At 38.4% G+C, this 15809-nt stretch overlaps 1 protein-coding gene across 1 annotated transcript; it reads left to right on the forward strand.

Moving 5' to 3' along the window:
- Positions 1–871: 871 nt before the first annotated feature.
- LOC114045956 (ermin-like) lies at positions 872–6160 on the forward strand. The gene is made up of 3 exons (XM_027866170.1): positions 872–1318; positions 1731–1823; positions 4736–6160. The coding sequence occupies exons 1-3, from the start codon at positions 1075–1077 to the stop codon at positions 5275–5277; spliced, it is 879 nt and encodes a 292-aa protein (XP_027721971.1). The 5' UTR covers positions 872–1074; the 3' UTR covers positions 5278–6160.
- Positions 6161–15809: the final 9649 nt, after the last annotated feature.

The raw sequence follows: 15809 nt of genomic DNA on the forward strand, positions 1-15809 counted from the left end.
TAGATAGATAGATAGATAGATAGATAGATAGATAGATAGATAGATAGATAGAGATACATTGATATAGATATGATATATTATATGTGATATAACATCATATGATATATGATATAATGTTCATCTATGTGAATATATACATATGCACACATTTATAATAGATACAAACACAAAATATACAAAAATAACAATAGGTAACAACACTTTAAAATTTACAAAGCACTTTACATATATCTTAAGGCATTTGATCTGCAAAATTGATACTGCTTTTTCAGGGAAGGGACTAACAACCAAACATTGTGACTTGAATTATAGAAGTTTGGTATTAGCCTGTAGCTAAAAGGAATAATGTTAGGGTAAGAATAGAGGTCCTTTTCTGACTCCCTCAAATCACAGTATATATAGGTGGCTGTGTAGGCCACCTAAATACAGAAGGCCAACATTGTGTAAGCTGGTTTTATTCTTCAGTGATCAGGAAAAGAAGCTATTGTCTACTCAAAAGCATCTGAGGTTTACTAGAACAAAACCTGCCTGGAAATATTAAGCTGGTTACTCAGCACTGACATGACTTAAGGTGGTCATTCTTTTTGGATTAAAGCTGTGGAACAATTGTGGGTCCTGTTACAAGGGGAATAACAAAGGGCTATTATAACAAGGGGACACAAATCTTGCTTCATTCCAGGGCCAGCCGTTTTGGAAAGCACTTTCTGCAGGCTCACACAAAAGCCTGATTGCTTCAGATGTTTACGTAAATTAAAATATTGCTGCCCAAGCAACAACGAGGGTGCTGATTGGCTTGTTTGGTGCAAAGAAGAGGTTGTTAAATCTCAGACAAATCCTAGCTTTTTTATTCTGTATTTTGGTTTGAGGGAGGATACTTTAAGGGAAAAATAAAGAAGTTTGTTAAGTATTGGAGAAAAATATAGTGATAGGCAGGACCATTTTCAACCTATGCTTCTGGGATTGCTAAGAAGATTCTAGGGTTTTAAAGAAGGAATCAAATAACCTACCAAGAGGAGTCATTCCTTTTACTTATCCCCAAAAGGTTGCAAATTAGGTGATCTTTACTGGAAAATCATGACAGAAGCTCCAAAGGCATCTAGTGTGACTGAGTACAATGGGGACACGTCACCCGAAAAAGATACCACTGAAATTAGTGATGAGGTTTTCACCCCTGATGACCTCAGCAAATGTCATGGTGCAGTTGTAAGTCTCGAAGGTTCTATCTCCAAAGAAAATCCAGAAGAAAGCAAATATTCTCGAGCAAGCATGATCTGCAGAGATTTGGCTTGGTCTCTGGAAGAGAAGAAGCATAGAGAAGGTAAAGTATCATTCAAATGATTTTGCTTATTTCAGTTTGAAAACTTGGGGGCACACACACCACCTTCTTTTACACTTTGTTAGAATAGTAAAGAATGTCATGTTTGTGAGAATTCAAGCAACTTTTATAGCCAGACAGATAATGGGACCAGGTGATTCATAATTTGACTCTTTTTCTATGTTAACTATGACAACATGCCTAAGGATGTCAGAGTGAATGTTTCTATAATAAGCAAGGACATTTGAAGTCAGATGAAAACTTAAATAAAATGAATTTATAGAGAAATTATTTGGAAAAGGAAAATGTGACCTTTAGTCATAATAACAGAGAGCCACCTTGCTAGTGCTTTTTGTTAACTTTAGTTCCATTTCAACTGTCATAACTCTTGCTTCCTTCTTGTCTCTTTCTTAAGAACAAACAGAGGAGGACAACTTTACTGTTCATAAGAGAATAGCAAGTTTCTCCCTCAAGGAAACAAGAGCTGATGAAATGACATCAGAGGAAGGTAATGAGAACTCACACGTTGTACACAATATTCTCTGACTGTATAAAGGGAACAGCTTTGCATGGGCTATTGGAGGGATATGTGGGTGTATGTGTGGGGGAGAAAAGCAATTTAGGAAATGCATCCAAACTCTTGAGACTGCTGGAGGCAGATAAGTCAGTCATGATTTATCAGTCAGTTCCACCTTAGAAAACATCCCAGGGAGTTCAAGACCCAGATTGCATGGATTAGCACAACCTGAACAAAATGTTCCGTACTGGAGGAGTATGATATTTGTCCATTCAACTGACATTTATTTTTCATTCATAATCTCAAAATCTGTATCATACTTCCGATGGAATGTAAATAGGTCTTTAATTTGGCTTGCTCTGCAAGTCTATAATTGACACGTAATTTGGAGTAACTGTGTACCCATAGAATTCTGTGGAAATTTCAGGGGTTCTTGAGGGTCAGCTCAAAATAGTCACATAAATCCTGTCAAATAAAAAATCTTAGAATGATCAGCTTCTCTGAGGGTGGGAAAATTAAAAGAAATATCACCATACTTCATATTTCAACAAACTCGATAGCCAGTTGGGCACTGAATCCTCTAGGAATCTCTCCTGTTTAAGCAGACATCTACATTCAAGGCATGCTTTCTTTTAAGTGCACAATAAAATCTATTAAGTAGTCTTTCACAGACCCTGACTCCCAGCCACCAGCATTTTATCTGAAAGTTGCAGGCAACTTTTAGTGCCTAGCCAATTTACCCTAATTAATACCTAGGACCCCACAGGCAAAACATTGAATAGGCCATTTTTTGAGAAATTAGAGCATCATTTAAAATAGAGATGTGCTAACAAAGACAAGGGTGTGATAACCATCTAAATGTAGCCTACCACATTTTCAGGGGTGAAGCAGCATAGTACGGGCTCTTTGAGATTCTGGGAGGAGTGACATGCACCTGCCATGAACCTGAGTGATGGCTGGAGATAGTGATTGCTCCTGGGAAGAGGGAAGAGCATGCACCACATTGTGGCTTAAGGAAGGAAGAGAGGTTTCAGGAAGCAGAAGCAACAGGAAGGCCCGCTCATCTCCTCAGAGTTAACCTGAAGGCCTTATATCCCCTCTAAGAGGGAAGATAGTTTGCCATGAAAGGGTCACTTGAGTAATTGATTATCAAGGCAACGTGTCCATAGCAAAACTCATTTCTAAAGACTTTGGACTTCTGTTGAATCCACTCTTCTAGCAGATTACTCCTCTTGTAGTTAACATTCTCTTCCTTGTCTTCATTCTCCCAAGGTTCCAAATATTCAGGCTACTTGGTTGGCAGGGAAGTCTCATTTGAGTAGTGTATCTCTTTCTGAAAAGCTTTGATTGGCCAACCCCATCGGAAGCATTATATTGCTATTTATTGACTTTAGCATCGGCCTAGTAAAATAAGAAAGCAATACTTGGATTCTTAAAGTAGGTGTGTTCTTGACATTTCTCAAAATACCTGTTTTCTTTTTTAGGGGAATATTTAGTGGTTTTAAATTCTAGAGGTATAGATTTTTTTTCTATCATCTTTCCTAGGGAGAAAAATCCATTAAAATAAACCTGCAAAGCGATTATTACCATGGAATTATAAATAAGAAAATGCTAAAAAAATATTCAGGAAGAATGTAATTTAAAGCCATGGAGAAACTTTCCTCATGAGGGAAAAAATCATGCTCTAGCCATTGTTATGGAAATGGTGACTTTTCCCCCAGGTATTTGGGGAGGGAGTGGGGAAATAAGATAATAAGGAATCACCCTAGAATGGAGATAATATCATAGATTTAGAGCTGATAGGGATCTCTGCTTTTATCTAGTCTAACCTCTTCTCCAGCTTTTTGACTGAATTGACCAAATCAATTGGTTGTTTTGGTATTATCTGGATACATCCCAATTATAACAGTGAAATCAGCCTAAAATGTGGCTTCCCTAGAAAATAGTATTGCTGTTTCAAGCTGAATTGGGCATTAGATGTGACTTCGGGCTAGCTGTTGTGGATAACTAAAATTATGGACTCTGTAATTTTACTCCATAGACCTTTGTACACCTGTTTCAGACTCTTGTACACAGTTATTTTGGATCAGACAGGAAGTAATGGGGTACAGGGGGAAGAGTGTCAGCTCTACAGATAGAGGATCCAAGTACAAATCCTGCCTCTAGTACCTTCTGACCTGTGTGATCTGGGACAAGTCACTTAACCTCTCTGGGTTTCAGTTTCCTCATTTAGAAAATGAAGGGAGGGGGTTGGACTAGATATCCACTAAGCTTCCTTCTAGCCACACCTTTATGATTTTATGATCAGTTATGAGAGGAAGAGCCAAAACTAGGGCTGGGTGAATAGGGCTTATCCATGGGGTGCTAAATTTAGAGGTTTTTGACAGTACTTTTAGCCCTTCAGCAGATAGAAAAAAACCCCAAAACAAATTAAAAAATAGCTTAGCATCTTGTTAGCAAGAATAATTAGTAAAAATAGGAAGCTACCAGCTGGCACGTTGGGGTTAGCTCCTTCCCTGCCTCCCTATAGCAGCCCATGGGGTTATTGAAATGTTTGTTTAATTCAGTTGAATGGGATCTTTGTCTCTCCTTCTTGGGACAGTGCTAGAATGACTTGTGGCTTTTGCTCAAAATATCCTAGTTATGGCTCTAGTGGGTGTCTCTTAGTGGAGAGTCTCTGGGAATAGAAGTGTGCAAAACCAATTTTTATCAGAGGTGAAACCTTCCCCTCCCCCCAAAAAATCCCTTCTTTTTTCCTGTGGCCATTGATGTTTCCAAAGTTTAAAAATCAGTATATTTCTCCTCCCCTTCCACCCCAACTAGACTTTTGAGGTACAACAGATAATAACAACTAGGTATTTTAGAATATAGCACATCTCATCTCCCAATTGATTTTGCTACAGGACTTCAGTGGGAGAAGATTCCTCCACATGGAAAATTCCAGGAAACAACAAGACAGAAGGAAAGTGGCATTGAGAATCTTCTAGAAGGAAGAGATGGTAGAATTAGGAAAAACGAGGAACTCCAGGTAGGAGAAACAGAAGCCAACTTGAAGTGGCTGGGATCTCAGCAACCCAGCAAAGATGGAAGGATGATGTCCAAACAGGATGAGGAAATAGAGGATGGTGAGCAGGAGATAGATAATGAGAATGGGAATGGTGATGATGAGGATGATGATGAAGAAGATGAAGTCCGATTAATAGAATTTAAGAAAGGAAATGGAGGAGCTTCTCACCTCAAGGTGGAAGGTAATGACGGTGACGACTCCCCTCTGAGCAGCCCCAGTTCACATCCTATGACACCAGAAGAGCTGCCAGCCTTGGGGAAGAAGAATGATATTTCCAGACATACTTATTCAAGATACAACACAATATCCTATCGGAAAATTAAAAAGGGGAACACAAAGCAGAGAATTGATGAATTTGAGTCCATGTTGCATTTATAATTTACTTCCTCAAGACATTTCATTGCCCATGCTACTTGAGTCATCTTTTTTTTCTCATGTATAGTTTCATAACATCTGGTGGAAGCTTAACCTCTCGTCTTTCATTTGAAAATTGGGTGCAACTAGCCATAGGAAGAAAACTCCAATTTGGTCATCTTAAATCAAGCAGCATTAGGTTTCTTCACTTACATAACAGGATTTATACAGTTTAAAACTTTACTAATGCATCATCCTGTACACCAAGTGCCACAGATGAATCTGGTAATGATCTGGCTGCATAATTGGGAAGGGTAGGAAGTGAAGTAACCAAAGGAACACGATGGCTCTGCAAGGCTATGTCCCTGTCTTGAAGTCTTTCCAACTAGAAATCTAAAGAGCTTGGGAAGCCCAGTACTAAACTTCAGAAATTTATAGCTGTTGGATAGTTCAAATGAAGCACATTGTTTCATAGAATCATTTAAGGAATCTTCAAGGTCTCCTTGTCCTTCCCTCGTATTGTCCTCCTGTGATGTGAAACTGTTATCTTGGACTTCTGAACAGTGAAAATTCTATATGCCCAGTCCCTTCGTGTTACCATTCATCGTGTCCCCTCGCTGGAGGGACTGAGCATCTGTCAGCCGGGAGAGTTCCATTTGGTAAATGTTGGTATTATGTTCACCATTGAATCCATCTCATTGTCAGGCTGATGTATTGGGACAGGATAGAAGAGAAGTGGGCAGCAGACCAAAGAGTTGCATTGAATGTTTTCACTTCTCTGGGGGTGTTTTTGTTTTGTTTATCTAGGAAATCTTTGCTAGCAGTTACATTTCTTTCAAAGATGAAAATATTAGCATGATTAAAAACAAATAAAGCCCATCTTTAGTATTGTGCCTTCACTCATTAACATGGCCTTCAAAAATGTTCTAAGTAACTCAACCCAATTTTACTATTTACTATGACAGTGGAAATAATTACCTTAGCATGTTTTCAATATGGTACCTGAGTGAATATTGTCAGTGACATTTTTCACTGATAGCTGAAGCTAATAACTAATAGAATATTTAACTTATTAGTCTTCAGTTGCTCTATTTGCCCTCCTCAAAGTTGTGTGAAGATCCAGGGTTTCAAACTGATCAGTAAGTCAGATAGTGTCTGTGTGTGTGTGTGTGTGTGTGTGTGTGTGTGTGTGTGTGTGTGTGAAAGCAGAGGACCCAAAGAATATCTCTATTAATTTGGGGCTATTTTGATCTTGGGTTCAGTTTTTTTTTTTTTTACTTGAGGCTTCAGTAAATATAATTCTGAATTTTTTGCTCCATGTAACAAGCATCTCTTTTGGGGCTGCTGCTTAAAAACAGTTCCTTATTGTTTAAATGTAATACAGCTCTCATTGTTCAACAATTCAACAATTTGTTTATCTCTTTTTCAGTTTGGGAAAATCCCACGGTTTGCTGCACATAGATTCTTGCTTATTTATATGCAATCAACCCCTGATTCACTTTGATTACATTTTTATTGAATTCTCGTCTTAAAACAAAGATTTATGTAACATTATATGTATTTTGAAAAGTGGATTCAGTGACTACACAGACTAAATTGGTAGTTTTGGTGACCACAATCCTCTGTTTATCCTTTTGAAGATGGCATATTCGACAAAGCATTCAAATGTCCTCTTACTTCAATAATAAATATTTCCAAAAGCCTTTATTAAGCCTCTGTCAGGGTTAGGCACTTTCCGAGGTGTCCCAAGATATAGGTCCTGATTTCAAGGAGATTATGATATAATAGGACTGGTGGTGAAGTTATAGGGTTACAAATTTAGAGCTATAAGGGACCTTAGAAGTTCTGATTTGTAGAATTATAGCTTCAAACACAGGCTGAGAGTTGGGAGTAATAAGGGAAGGCTCCATAGAGAAAGTAGCACCTGATTTGAACCTTCACAGAAATTAGAGTTCATGGGGTCCTTTAGGACTGACTCCTGGAAATAGAATAAATAGTTTTTTGCACCTGATTTTGGAATTTCGGGGGAAAAAATAACAGAACCAGACCTCCATTGACAAATCCAAGTGGAGACCTAATTAATTACATGGTAAGCGTAGGTTCTGAATTACTTAATTCAAATTCTGGGGAATAAATGATCCCCACAACTTACTGTTTCACTTTGCAGCATAATATAATACTATTCTTCACATAAAAGGACAATGTTGCTGACCTATCATCATTAGGACATGAATATGGCCTATTCCAGTAGTAGGGATTGATTTGTATGGAACCATCCTCATATCCACCTTTGTTACCAGTAGCACTTATTTGTGAAATGATGGAACTGAGTTTGTGGCCATGAAACAAAACAAAGCTCATATGGAAGTCTAACTCATCACCTTGGCCTCTTTAGCTCTGTGCTCTAACCACTGAAGATAACCAGTTACAGACAATTTTATCTATTGATATCCAAATGCAAAATGTGTATAACTGGTGAATTTTTAATACTTCTCCAGATTAATGTGGTCTTGTGGGTGCATAGGTCATGCTATTACAAATGCTCTTCTTCTATATCACTGCTCATCAAAATAGAGGAACTACTGCTATCTTTGATTAAGGCCATCACTTTTAGTGACAGTAGGTGATCAATAGGTAACTGATATGTGTTTGACTTTCTTTAGTCAGGAAACCATAATCTGGTAAGGAAGGTGTCTCACTTTGAAAACCTCGAATGAAGTGAAGAAAATCTCCCCCACTGGTCCTTTCTAGCACAAACTGCGGGAACTAGGGAGAAAAGCTCTTGGTTTCCATTGTAGAAGGAAAGCTGGCTCACCCTGGGCCTGCTGATATTTCTAATACGATTTAGAAACTGGAGCAAACATGAATTAACCACGAACAATGTTTTCTTTTCTGTCAATGTAAAATCTGCCTCATCAAATGCTATCATTGAAAAAAAAACAGAAAACACCACTATATTAACGGTTCAAATAAAAAAATGCTTTGTTTACTCTGTATTAGATAACGTGTACATGCTTCTGAATCTAGATCTTGGTCTCTTTGGCTATGTTTTTAAGGTCTTCTATAATGAATTAGCTTCTCAAACTCATCAATGAATGATAGCCAGAAAGTATTATGTTATTTCATTAAAAAATTCATATCATTTATTTTGAATAGGCTCTTTTATTTCTGTAGAATCATATAAAATTCTGAGGCTTAAAATATGTCTCGTTTATCAAATCATGGTTTACACACATGACAGAATTCTATTATATAGGAACAGTGAAAAATTATCTTAGAAATAAATTTTATTCCTGATTAAAAATACTTAACATCTTTCTACTCATTGAATTAATGGATTGAAACAACATTACAGTTTTAATACTATTCTCATATGTTCATTTGCAAATTATAATACCTTTGGAATATATTAAAATAGTTTAGTTTTTTAAATGATGGAAGAAAAAGCATTTTAAATGAGTAATAATAGAAGTGTTTTGGGAAAAGGATAAATTACTCAACTAGCATAAAAAAGAAATATACTTGGCCATATTATTAGAGTAACATATGGGCCCACTCACTGTTTTGGAAAAATCAGATAAAATTAGAAAAGTAACAAGACTAAATAGCAAAAGGGGTACCACTGTTCAAAGAGAGAAGAGTACTATAATAAAATAAATATGACAAAATGTATATAGATGACTGGGAGAGAGCAATGAATGACTAGTCTATATAACCAATGAAGACAATGAAGATAGCAGTGATAAATATCCAAAGCTAATGCCATAGTGATTTACATGGAAAAATATAAAATTAAACACCTAAATGTCTGCCTATTGATGGAGTAACTGGTTCACTGCAGAAAATGTCTAGAATATTTGAAAATCTCTCACGTTTGTGTATGCTGTGATTTATTTATAACTCAAGTCACTGGGAACAAGCAAAATTGTTGATTTTGGAAATCCATAGTTCAACTTTAAATTCCCCTTTAGCCAACAGGTTTAAACTGACTACTACCTCCCTAGCCCATTGAAATGTTTACTTATTAACTGAACAAATTTTGCTCATTTGTGTCTTGCCCTTTTCTTTCCACCTTTTTAGGGAAAATGAACTATAAAATACCCACTGAAATAAGAGCATAAAAGGGTATGCGTATGGAATGCACATTATATGGTTACACAGCTCTCTGTCTCTGATTCTATTCAAGGAAAGCAGCTTATCAACTTGAGCAGGGACAAGGAAAAAGGGGGAGTTGGTACCATCATCAACAGAGCAGAGTGGGGAGGTGGCTGCCTTTCCCTCCAACACCACAGAAGCTGGTGCAAAACCACCAGACAGCTTTGAATCCATTCATAATGGAATGAGACCAGGGAGATTTGTGCTGGCTGGAAACGGGTCAGAAGTTAGTGACCTAATAAAGGCAGGAATGTAGAACAGGAGTGAAGGTTGATGACCTACTGGTTTCACCTGATCTTTTGTTTTTGTCCCAAAGCTCATTAGAGTATCAGACAGGGAGCATCATGGTAGCTGAGGGAAGCCTTGTCATCATATCTTGTGTGGAGTTTTGCTGGTGTTCCTGAAAAAGGTTTTGGGGATATAGACTAGCAATCAGGAATGTATAGAAATGAAAAGGAATTTTCCAGTCCAAAATCCGACTGTTGGCTGGAGCCAAGGAACTTAAGCCTGGACCGCACAGCTATCTAATTTGGGATTAGAAAATTCCTTTTAACTTAAGGAGGAGTAACTTGACCTTGATCCCTCCTTCTGTATTACTATATATCAATTATTGACCAGAGAGAAGAGAGGAGTAGAGCTTATCAACAGCAACCACCCCTGCGCCCCCTTCACACACACACACTCCTACCATTACCACACATGCTTCTTTTTCTGCAGCCAGACATGATGGGGAAAAAGGGAATAAAGGACTTTTCCTCTATTTTCTCCCCAAATTCCTTCCCTCACTCATCTCCCATTGCACACATACACCCACCCACCATTCCACATCTGTTGTGTAGTAGATACTGAAAATGAGGTCAGTCAATAATTATTTATTAAGTGCCTACTATGTCCCAGGCACTGTGCTATTGCTGGACCAAAAAGAAAGGCAAAAGATAGTCCCTGCTTTCAAGAAGTTCACAGTCTAATGGGGAGACAACATGAAAACAACAGCATCCAAACAAGCTATATACAGGACAAAATGGAGGTAATTAATAAAGGGAAGGCACTGGAATTAAGGGGGATTAGAAAAGGCTGCTTGTAAAAGGCAGTATTTTCGCCGAGATTTGAAGGAAGGCAGGGAGGTGAGGAGGGAGAGAGTATTCTAGGCATGGGGAATAGTTAGTGAAAATGCCTAGAATCTGAGTCTGGAGAGAGAGTATAAGTTGAGCACCTCAGTTTATAAATGTGGATGTATGCATATATATGTATGTATGTGTGTATGTATATAGGTCTATGATCTTGGCCATGCTTTGGGAGTTATCCCTTAAGTGCAACTATATGTATGTATATGTATACACAAATACACACATATGTTTTATATATATATATATCTATATACATACATATCTACATATAAATATGTCTGTATATACATATATAAGATGTATATGTATATATGGATACATATTTGTGTATATATAAACATATACACATATATACATATATAATACACACACACACACACACACACACACACACACACACACATATATATATATATATACCATCATTCAGGGACCTGGAAGTGAAATAAGAATTGTTGAAAGAAATAGAGACTCTACCATCTGCTCCACCCTCACTTTAATCTCTTGCATGAGTGCCCTTGGAAATCATTCCAAAATGACCAATAAATGGCATCCTCCTCTGGGTCCCTGTTCATCTCTGAAGCATCATGTTTTTAGAAATCACATATGACTGGAATAACCAAATACCCATCCAGAAGAACAGAGAGAACTGGTTCCCCAGAATCCCTGGGGTGATGCCAGAAGTAAGACATTTTAATATCTAAGTGAACATTTCCCCAATCCAGTGACAAAACCGACAATACGACGTGGTCCTGACATACGACTATTTGTGGCCGCCTGGATGACAAGTGATTGAATGTCAGCAAGCAGAAATGAAGAGAATTGATGCTGGTGAGGAAACAGGACTGCACCAACAGCAGCTGTGTCATCTTTCAGCAAATAGCTGTGGGCTAATACTCTGAAAGAAGAGGGGAAATTCAGTCAGACAGCTGGGCTCCAAGCCAGCTGTGAAAGTTGCTGAGGTAAGTTAGGATTATTCCCACCAGGCTTTAGTCCTCTTGCTCTGGGCAACAGTATGTATAAGAGTCTTTTTGAGAAAATCCAAGAATGAATCCATGAGTCAGGTACTGTACCAAAATCTTCCCGGAATAAGTCAGGTTCACTTCATACTTCATCTAAGACATTTGTTTATTCCTGGAAATATACAGAAGGTCTCACTCTAAAACTGTGCTCAGCACAGCCTTCCTAAAAGACAAAGTTATGAGTTATCACAGACATTTTTTTAAAATCTTCAGGTACTCCTGCAGTGTCTGCTACCAGTCCCTGCTGCATTGTATACAGCAGAGGGTAGTGGATCACTTGAACTTGGAAGTTCTGACCTGCAGTGGGTTAAGTCCATTGGGAGTCTGCAGTGTCCAGCTTTAATATGGTGAGATTTGGGAAGGAGGAGAGGTAGCAGGATGAGTATGGAGGGGTAAACAAATCAGAAACTAAGCAGGTCAGAGCTCCTATGCAGCCAATAGGGGAAAGTGGGTGCATGAGTGGCTACTATATACTTGTCTACTGAGCAAGATAGAGAGACCTAATCTTAAAAAACAACACAACACAAAACAAAAACAAACAAAAAAGGAAAAGAAAAGAAAGGAAAAGGAAGATAAAGAGAGAAAAATCTAGAGGTTGTGGAAGCTTAGGGGTCAATGTCACCGGCATCAAGGTTAGGTACACGAAGGTTACTAACCACCGATTTAGTTGCTGTTATTGACCTCTCTGAAACAGATCAGCAAGGACCATGTCTGGGAGGAGTTAAGCTGCAGGATTCTGGGACCATGCAACTTTATCATTATCATTTTTATTCTGGTATCATGCCTCCTTTCCCTCCATTTTAATCAAATAAATATTACCATTGTTTCTGGAAAGACCCTGTCAATTTACTGCCCTGCTATATCACTCAGTCATTCATTTGTCAAGGGTTTATTAATCGCTTACTCTGTGCCAGAAATTGGAAATACAAAGAAAGACAACAAACCCTGTCTTCAAGGAACTGACATTTTTTTTTTTTTTTGGCTAGGCAATGGGGTTAAGTGACTTGCCCAGAGTCACACAGCTAGTGAGTGTCAAGTGTCCGAGGCCAGATTTGAACTCAGATGTTCCTGAATTCAGAGTCACTGCTCTATCCACTGTGCCATCTAGCTGCCCCAGAACAGACATTCTAATGGAGGAGGCAAACATACAAATAACTAGATGCATAGAGGCTATATATTCAGAGTAGATAAAAAAGTAATCTCAGAGATGGCACTAGCAGCTGGGATAACCCAGGCCTTGAATAAAAGGTAGAATTTAAGTTGAATCTTGAGAGAAGCCAGGGAAACTAGGAGGTGGAGGTAAGGAGAAAGAGTATCCCGGATGTGGAGGAAAATCCATTCAAAGGACATAGATAGGAAATGGAGCATTTTATGTAGCAAGCAGACAAGTATGGCTGGATTATAGTGTGCTATGGAGAAGAGTAAAGTTGAAAGGTAGTAAGGGGGCAGGTTGTGAAGAACTTTAAAAGCCAAATGGAGGACTATATTTGAATCTGGAGGTCAAAGGGTTACACTGGACTTTACTGACTTGGAGGGTGGGGTTGATGTGATCAGACCAACACTTTAGGAAAATCCCTTTAGAAATTGAGTGGTCGATAGATTGGAGTGGGGAAAGACATGGGATGGGGAGACTAATTAGAAGCCTATTGCAATAGTCCAAGTGAGAAGTGATAACAAGCACCAGGATGGTTGGTTGTGTGAATGGAAAGAAGGAGACCCATGGGAAAGACATTGTGAAAACAGAAATGACAGGATTTAGCAACATAGATTCGGGGTGAGAGAGAGTGAGGAGTCGAGAATAAACCTGGGTGACTAGGAAAGGATGATGGTATCCTCCACAGTGATAGAGAAGTTTGGAAGAGGGGAGAATTTGAAGACAAAACTAATGAGTTCTGTTTTGGAAATGTTGAATTCAAGATGTCTAAAAGGTATGTGGTGATGTGGGACTGGAACTCAGGAGACAGACTAGATCTGAATATATATTCATCTGCACCTAGGAATCATCTATAAAGAGATGATAATGAAATCTATGGCAGCTCATGAGATCACCAAGCAAGATAAAGTAGAGGGAAAAGAGAGGAGGTCCCAAGACAGTTTGGTGGATATCCAGAGTTGGTGGGTATGACTTGAACAAAGATCCAGCAAAGGAGACTGAGGGGCACTCAGAAAGGAAGGAGGAGAACCAAGAAAGGAAAGAATATCCAAGAGAAGAAGGCGATCAACAATATTAAAGATTGTAGAGGTCAAGCAGTATGAAAATTGAAAAAAGGCCATTGAATTTAACAATTAAGAAGTCATCAGTAATGTTGGAGAGAACAGTTGTTTATTGAATAATAAGGTTCAGAAACCAAATTGCAGAGCGTTAAAAAAAAGAGAATAAAAGGATAGGAAGTGGAAGCACCTATGTAGATGGCTTTATCAGGAGTTTAGCAGAGAAGAGATATTTGTCAAGAATCAGCAAGGGTGATCAGATCGAGGAAAGAAGTTTCCCCCCCACCCTTTTTAGGATGGGAGAGACATAAGTGTATTTGCAGGCAATAAGAAAGGAACTGGTAGAAAGGGGGAGTGGGTGGGTGGGTGAGAATCATAGTTGGAGCAATATGTTGCAGAAGACAGGAGGGGATGGGATCAATGGTGCTTGTGGAGGGGTCGGCCTTGACTACAGAGAAGCTTTGCCTCTTCATCTGAAACAAGATTGAAGGAGGAGACAATTGGGGAAGATATGTGAGTAATGTAAGTCAGGGAGGAGAGAAAGGAGGAACATCTCCATGAAAGGCGTTAATTTTTTTCAGTGAAATATGAGAGGAGTTCCTCAGGAAAAAGGAGGAGATGATACCATGGGAAGTTTGAGGAAAGACAAGGTTTGGAACAGCAGCTACAGAGAGTGGGATAACCAATTGATTAGGAAAAAGTAGCACATTTGCCTTAATGCAATGAGAGCCCAGTCGACATTAGATAAAATAAATTTATAGTGGATCTACTTGCCATCTTTATGGATTCTCTTTCTGGCCACCACTCCTCTTCATGTGCCATCTTCCTCATAATAATATAAGCTCCTTAAGTATAAGGACTGTCTTGATTTTGCAGTCATATTCCTAATACTTAGCACAGTGCTAAGTCTTTTGGAAGTACTTAAAGGTTTTTCATTAACAGAACTACTGAGCAGGAATGCAACAAAAAATTTTTTTAGATTCTAAAGCATATGAAAGAACAAATACAAGATGTATTTAAAAATCCCTTACAACATTACTAATTTGGCTTCAATATATCTTTCTGTAGTAAATATGTTAAGGTAAAGTCAGGAATAAGACTGATTCCACGGGAGAAAATTCCTTTGTGCAAAATATCCAGACACCTCAGACTGGGTTTCCTGCTGGTTGGTTCTATTATCATAATTCAAGTCCTTATGAGAATGAAGTTGAGTTTTCCTTGAGAAGTCTACTTTTCTCTATGAAGTAAAGTCCTTTAGGCTGAAACAACAATAATAGCTTGAAACATTTCACAGTTGACTTGAGGTGGCCCAGTGACATGAGGCACCCAGGCAATGTGTTCAGTTTGGTCAGTAACTCAGAGATTCTTTCAGTGACTGGCATGTACTTTCTCCATATGGCTTTGTGTTTGGAGATGAGTTTTCTTATTTTCCATCTCTTGTCTGTGATTTCATCTGCAATGTTGATTATTTGAACAAAGTGTTCAATGAAGTACTGAGGAAAGCTGACTTCTCTTACCATCCTTGCCTCAGGACACTTTTGTGCAGCTATTTTAAAAAAGTGAGTCAGATCTAAAGATGCTAGTTTTACTATCAATTCAGTGTGCATACAAATCTAAACCCAGAGCCATAACTAGAAATTTTTGTGCCATGGATACATGCTGCAAGAGTGAGCAAGAGGGATAGGCAGAGGATGGATAGGCCGAGGGCAGGGGAAGCACACCACAGATTCTCACCTGGTAGCTTACAATTTCAACTATTCTTGCTAATTAGGGGGAAAGTTCTGTTGTTTCTATGGGGCTAGTAGACTGCAAGTGCTGTTTGTTCCTTATAAATTCAGTGCTCTGGGGAATAGCCCAAATTGCCCCTCTCTAGTTATGTCTCTGACCCAAACAATGGCAGAGCATCATCAGTCTAAACACAGTCTGGTTTCCCCTATACCTCCTAAAAGTTTATGTAACTCTTGCAAAAATTCTGATATGATAATTTATAGTACAGTATAGTATAGTATAGTATAGTATAGTATAGTATAGTATAGTATAG

Source organism: Vombatus ursinus, unplaced genomic scaffold (assembly GCF_900497805.2).
Source record: "Vombatus ursinus unplaced genomic scaffold, bare-nosed wombat genome assembly UNPS02014779.1, whole genome shotgun sequence".
NCBI classification, from domain to species: Eukaryota; Metazoa; Chordata; class Mammalia; order Diprotodontia; family Vombatidae; genus Vombatus; species Vombatus ursinus.

What these genes read in the sequence shown, in the direction of transcription:
- LOC114045956 (XM_027866170.1), top strand. Translation starts at nt 1,075, where the DNA reads ATGACAGAAGCTCCAAAGGCATCTAGTGTGACTGAGTACAATGGGGAC. An exon ending in AGAGAAGAAGCATAGAGAAG is followed by an intron (nt 1,319 to 1,730) that starts GTAAAGTATCAT and finishes CTCTTTCTTAAG; the next exon opens with AACAAACAGAGGAGGACAAC. An exon ending in TGAAATGACATCAGAGGAAG is followed by an intron (nt 1,824 to 4,735) that starts GTAATGAGAACT and finishes ATTTTGCTACAG; the next exon opens with GACTTCAGTGGGAGAAGATT.